The 7104-nt window shown below is 37.6% G+C and overlaps 1 protein-coding gene across 1 annotated transcript; it reads left to right on the top strand.

Annotated features, from left to right (window-relative positions):
* The first annotated feature begins 486 nt into the window (after positions 1–486).
* Positions 487–2245, top strand: LOC112999940 (uncharacterized). Its single transcript, XM_026126360.1, has 6 exons — positions 487–555; positions 641–769; positions 872–1320; positions 1501–1671; positions 1921–1956; positions 2050–2245. Exons 1-6 carry the CDS (start codon positions 487–489, stop codon positions 2243–2245), a joined length of 1050 nt encoding a protein of 349 aa, XP_025982145.1.
* Positions 2246–7104: the final 4859 nt, after the last annotated feature.

Here is a 7104-nt window from a genome sequence, read left to right as displayed (position 1 = left end):
ACCATGTTTCTGGCAAGTCAATCTAATTCATGTACTGTTTTGTACCTCTGGTACTCACAATATATATAAATATAATTTATCTTGGCTGATAAAAAAATGTGGGTGGAAAAATAAGCACTGTAGAAGGTTTTCTGTTTTTTACATCAATTCATTTCCTAAGGGACTCAATTCCTCATTCATTGAAACCAGTATGCAACATTTTAAATCAAACACCAGTATATAACATTTTAAAGCAAACACCACTATATAATATTTTAAATGAAACAACAGTATATACATGCTAGTTCCTATGTACGTACCTGGAGTTGCTATAACCCGAACGACCTTCAACAACAATGTCAATTAAAAGTAGTCTATGATAACCTGAAAAAAAAAAAAAAAAACCAATGGTCATGGACATGGCTGACACATTTGGAGAAGGATTTTGGTATTCATTTCAACCAATGGTCATCCAATATCAGAGCAGGATTTAATCCTTTAAAAGAAATGGAAGCCATTAAACCAAAGTCAATACTCATGAATGCTAGAACATCCATCAAGAATGATAACAAAGCAGTAATTTAAATTAAATTCATGTTAGTTTTTCTATTTTATGATCACTCCTGATTGCTTGAATGGTGAAGGAGTTGCATTAATGCAGAAATTTCCAAGGCTGTATCAGATATCTAGACAGCAACACAACCTTATCCAGCAAGTGGGAAGTTTTTTAGACCATTGTCCCATCCTCTTGAGGTCTTCAATCATTGATTGGGGGCCCAAACCTCTCAAGGTAATGGATTGGTGGTTGAAGGACAAAGGCTTTCAGAATATGGTGGCTCATAGCTGGGGTAATTATCATCCTAATGGCTGGGGTGGTTATGTTCTCAAATAGAAACTAAAGTTCCTCAAACACTGCATAAGACAGTGGAGCTCACAGAACGGGTCTGTTACTGCAAGAAAAATCAATGATCTAAAAAAGCAGATAAATGACATGGAGGCAGGTATTAATGCCTCAACAATATCCCAAACTCAGGCAGACCTCAAGAAATCACTGCAGGAGCAGCTATGGAGTGCAGCCCTTGCCTATGAATCTATGTTGAGGCAAAAATCCAAAGTGAAGTGGTTAAGAGAAGGGGACAGAAATTCATCCTATTTCCACAGAATCATCAATCATAGAAGGAGGGTTAATGCTCTTCAAGGTCTGTGTATTGATGGAGGATGGATCCATGATCCTAACAGTGTCAAGATTGCAGTTCTTCAACACTTTAAAGAAAGATTCTCAGAGCAGAATCCTTGCAGACCAACCTTGGAAGGGATCCAGTTCTCTTCCCTTGATCAAAGGTAAAAGGAAAGCCTTGTTGATAGATTCACTGAGCTGGAAATCAAGTCTGCAGTTTGGGCTTGCGGGGGAGATAAAAGTCCTGGCCCAGATGGTTTGAATTTCAATTTCATCAAACAGTTTTGGGAAACTCTAAAACCTGATTTTATCAGATTCTTTGATGAATTCTTCATTAATGGCAGATTCCCCAAAGGAAGTAATGCATCCTTCATAGCCCTCATCCCCAAAACCAATAGCCCCCAATCTCTTAATGACTATAGACCCATCTCTCTCATAGGGTGTGTCTACAAAATAATGTCCAAAGTCCTGGCTAATAGGCTGGCTCTTGTGCTGCCTCACTTAATTGATGAAAGGCAAACTACTTTTCTCAAAGGCAGACATATCCTCCATGGTGTAATGATAGCTAATGAGGTCTTAGTTGAAGCTAAATTCAAAAATAACCCCTGCATGGTTTTCAAAGTTGACTTTATAAAGCTTATGACTCAGTTTCTTGGGGATTCCTAAACTATATGATGATGAGGATGGGATTTTGTGAAAGATGGAGAAAATGGATCCATGGATGCCTTTATAGTGCAACTATATCAATTTTTGATGAATGGCAGCCCTACTAGAGAATTTGTGGCTGAGAGGGGACTGAGGTAAGGAGATCCCCTTGCACCTTTCCTATTTAATATAGCAGCTGAGGGACTCACTGGTTTGATGAGGACAGCTGTCTCCAAAAACCTTTTCAGCAGCTATAAAGTGGGGAGGCAAAAGGAGGAGATTAACATCTTGCAGTATGCAGATGATACACTATTTTTTGGAACTGCAACTACAGCTAATGTTAGAGTCATGAAATCTATCCTCAGAATTTTGGAGTTGGTTTCAGGACTCAAGATTAACTATGCTAAAAGCCAATTTGGGTGCTTGGGTAAATCTTTGGACTAGTGCAGGGAAGCAACTAGCTACCTTAATTGTGGCCAACTGGAATTTCCTTTTTCTTACCTTGGAATTCCAGTAGGGTCCACCTCTAAAAGCTGGGATGTTTGGCAGCCTCTCATAAGCAAGTTTGAATCTAAGCTAGCCAAATGGAAGCAGAGATGTCTCTCTATGGGAGGCAGGATATTCCTAATAGCCCTTCCTATCTACCTACTGTCATTCTTCAAAATTCCTAAAAAAGTGGTGCATAAGGTAGTATCTATTCCACACTTGGTCTTGGTTAAATGGAATGGAGACAGACTTCCATCTTCATTTTAACCAGTGGTCTACTAGACTTAAGGAAGAAATGTCTTAGGGATCTTTGTTGTATGGGTTCTCATCTTATGAGATATTTTTTGCAGTTGGGGTAGGCAGAATATGCCTTTGTAATTATATATCATTTTCAGTACATCTAGTACTGAAGTTTTATTAATACTATCAGATTTTTGCAATGCAAAAAAAAAAAAAAAACAATCATGCAAGCATATTTGAAAACTTAAAATACGAATAACTCAAGTTAAAATCAATTCATTTTTTACAACTGTGAACAAATTAACTAAGGTACAATAGGCAAATTTGTTTTCACTAATATTAGTAGGTCATCACCACTGCAGTAGAATTTAAGTTAAACTTAGATAAGTACCTTATGAAGAGGCCAACTACCTTGTCACAGCTAACAAGTCAGAACTGAACAAATTTCTGCATGTATAATTGAACAAATTTGTTATCAAACTTGTGTGTGTGTGTTTGTATGATGAGTGTGTGTGTGTGTGTGTGTGTGTGTGTGTCATCAGTGTGTGTCTGTGTGTTTCTATCATACGTGTGTGTGTGTGTGTGTGTGTGTGTTTCATGACCAATTTTTCTTACTGGCAATTCAGTGGCAGTGTATTGCTTAGGCTTCCGTCAAAATGAAAGGAAAATCAAGGAGTCTGACAGAACAACTTCAGTCTTCACTCTTCACTAGTTGAACACAAATAAAAAAAATAAACTACTTCAAGGATAAATAAAAGGTTCAGAAGCAGCAGACCTAGTTTGTCTAAGCTATTTTATAATGGGCAGCTATAGTTACAATGATGATGAAATGAACTATAGAAAAAAAAAGTATAAAATACAGAAGAATAAAAAAACAATTAAGGGCAGAACTTAAAAGCTTTTAGCCATGCTGGTTGGAATTTAATCAATGAATCAATCATGTCACTGAAATTTGGAACATAAATGAACTTCTCCCTTGCTATCATTCTCTTTCTCTATTTTTTCTCTCTCTCTAGCTGCCTTGTTATGTTATATATCTATCTGCATATACAAATGATACTCTCTTTTTACTTCATGGTGAATAATTAACCTACTAGGTCTAGAATGAGGGACTGAAAGTTCCAAGAGAAGAGTTTGAATCCAGAGAATATCAGCTGTGGCAGCAACTAAACTTCTATATTTTGCTGCAGGGGCCACTTCTATATCAGTTGTGGCTTTGTATCTATTGATATTGCCATCATAATTAATAATGATCAAGCAAAAAAGAGAAAATATGTTATTTCATATACATTGACCTAAACATTGATCTACTAACCCGTGTGCTTAAGGACCATATACACTACATTGGTTAAAAGCAAATGTTGCATAGTGGTTAAAACTTGCTTGTTGTAGCCTAAACCAGTTTAGCATCTTGTTCTCAAATTACTGGTTTCATAACTATGCTACTGGCTTGTGTAGCATAGTGGTTAAAACTTGCTTCTTATAGCCTAAACCAGTTTAAGCATCCTATTTTCAAATTACTGGTTTCAATTTTCTACACAAGCTGCATACAAAAATTCTTAGGATCACTTTACAAACAAAAATATGCATAAAAAGCAATCATTGGAACTATCTTAACTTTTTGACCAAAATACTGACACTGTGTTGGATTAAAAGAACGGGCTGATAAAAGAATCCTAACTAAATTGGGAAAGAAGAGCATAAGAAAACAAATGAAACGGCACTCAAACCAAATAATGATTGCATGGGTTGGCTGGAAAACAGTTTGCCTGCCAAAAGACAAAGGTGGGCTTGGCATTAAAGACCTCAGAACCTTTAATACAACACTATTGGGCAAATGGAGATGGGATATTTTCCACAGACAAAAGGAACCTTGGGCCAAAGTACTGATTTCTAAGTATGGTGCCTGGAGGGCATTGGAGGAAGGGAGCAGAGGTTGCAATGACTCTACTTGGTGGAGGGATCTCATCACAGTCCAGCAACAACAGCAGAATGTCCCTCTCAAAAGACAAACAGAATGGAAAGTGGGAAGGGGTGATAAATTCAGATTCTGGGAGGACCCCTGGATAAACACTGAATTATCTTTAAAGGAAAAATTCCAGAGGCTGTATCAGATCTCCTGTCATCAGAAGCAACTCATACAGCAGCTGGGGACACACACAAACACTGGGCGGGAATGGCAGCTTAATTGGAGAAGACACCTTTTCGATTCTGAAATAGCAATGGCAGATAGTTTTCTTGGGGACATATCACAGCAGCAACTTCATCCCCTAAGGGAGGACACTTGGATTCGGAAACTTGAACCTGCAGGACACTACTCAACAAAAAGTGGATATGATTTGATATGGGGAGAGCTGATGGAGGCAAGACAAGAACAAGATTATGGGGCAATATGGAAACTCAAAATACCCACAAAAACAACAGTGTTCACTTGGAGGCTACTTCGGGATAGATTACCAACAAAGCAAAACCTTAGAAGGAGACAAATACCGATAGATGATATGTTATGTCCTTTATGCAGAAATAAGGAGGAGGGGGCTGAACACTTGTTCTTCAATTGTAGCAAAACCCTCCCTTTATGGTAGGAATCAATGTCCTGGGTTAATCTTATCACTGTAATGCCACAAAATCATAGGGACCATTTTCTGCAACATGGAATGGAGGTAGCAGATGGAGTCAGGTCCAAAACCTGGAAATGCTGGTGGATTGCTTTAACTTGGACAATATGGCACCATAGAAATAAGGTGGTGTTCCAAGATACAACTTTTCATGGAACCAAACTGTTAGAAGATGCCATATTCCTACTATGGTCGTGGATCAAAGCAATGGACAAGGATTTTACTCTTCATTTTAACCAATGGTCCTCTAATCTTAAGGAAGGTTTTAGGAACTAGGAGGCGTTAACTCTTAAACTGTTAAACTATTACAAGAACACAATAAAGGTAAGAGAAACTGTTAAACTCCAATAATAGGCGTTAACTCTTAAACTGTTACAAGAACACAATAAGGAGAAGAAGCACAAAGTTGTCACGATGCTCGAGTTAAATATGAGATACCCTAGCCATGTTTAGTTCACTAAGTGTGCGATACATGAATGAAATCAAATATTTATACAGGATTAGACCAAACATACCTACGTGAGGTGGCGAAGGAGAAGAAGCACAGACTTCTAACGATGCTCGAGGGCGACGAACACGATGCTCGACCTTAGACAAAACGATGGTCAGATGGAGAACATACAGCTTCAAGGTAGATGGAGAACAAAGAGAGCAAGAAAGCTTAGATGGAGAAGAAGACAGAGAGAAGGAGAAGACAGCGCGAAGGAGACGAAACATACCTAGGTATGGTGGCGAAGGAGAAGAAGCAGAGACTTGTGACGATGCTCAAGTGCGACGAAGATAATGCTCGAGTGCGACGAACACGATGCTCAGATGCAGACAGGGACCTTGAAGGTAGACGGAGATTAGAAGAAGAAGAGAGCGCAAAAGCTTAGATAGAGAAGAAGACAGAGCGCCAGCTTCTTAGGGCTCACTATATTTTTTAAAATATAAGTTCAACATCGGTTTTAAAAAAAAACAGATGTTAACAAAATGATGTTAACATATCAAACATTAACATCGGTTTTCTAAGAACCCGATGTTAATAAACATATGTTAACATCGGTTATTAAAAAACCAATGTTAACTAATAAATGTTAACATCGGTTCTCCAATAACCGATGTTAATGAACTTCGTTAACATCGGTTTTTCACAAAACCGATGTTAACGTATACACGGTATTTACAATTATGCCACCGCGCATATGTTAACATCGGTTTTTTTAACAATCGATGTTGAATCCGCTTTTTGTAGTAGTGGTTCAATTACTACTTAGTCCTTACCTTAGTGGATTAATAACTTTCCAGGTTTATGTATCTCAAATTTGTCTGGCTAATGCCCAGTATGGTCTGTCTCTTATTTTCTCTAATTCAAGTGAACCGTTGTTGGGTTTGTTATCGTAGCTATGTTGTGGTTTTATGTATAGGGGGAATAGGCTTTAAATTTTCCTTTGTTATGGCTAATGTTGGGTTTTCTTTTCTGATGATTCATATCTTTGTATGTGTTCTCCTTGTACTCTCTTAACCATGTAAGAGTCTCTCTTACCACTACTAGAAAAATGGCTTTTTATGACGGTTATTAAGTGCTTTTAACGACGGTTATAAACCGTCGTTGTATATAACGTCATTGAAACCCAAATGCTTTTTATGATGGTTATTATAATAACCGTCTTTGAAAGTTAGAACAATTCAAAGACGGTTATTATCTAATAACTATCTTTGAATACAGTGTCTGGTTCGAACTTCAAAGTCGGTTATTACATAATAATCGTCTTTGATTGTTACATCTGGTTTAACATTCAAAGACGGTTATTACATAATAACCGTCTTTGAATGTTGCATCTGGGTCGACATTCACAGACGGTTATTACAAAATAACCGTCTTTGAATGTTACATCTGGTCGACATTCAAAGACGGTTATTACATAATAATCGTATTTGATTATTACATCTGGTTCCACATTCAAAGACGGTTATTAT

The sequence above is a fragment of the Glycine max genome, chromosome 17, assembly GCF_000004515.6.
Source record: "Glycine max cultivar Williams 82 chromosome 17, Glycine_max_v4.0, whole genome shotgun sequence".
NCBI classification, from domain to species: domain Eukaryota; kingdom Viridiplantae; phylum Streptophyta; class Magnoliopsida; order Fabales; family Fabaceae; genus Glycine; species Glycine max.
Note: the sequence above shows the minus strand (reverse complement) of the source record. Positions and strands in the feature narration are given on the sequence as shown.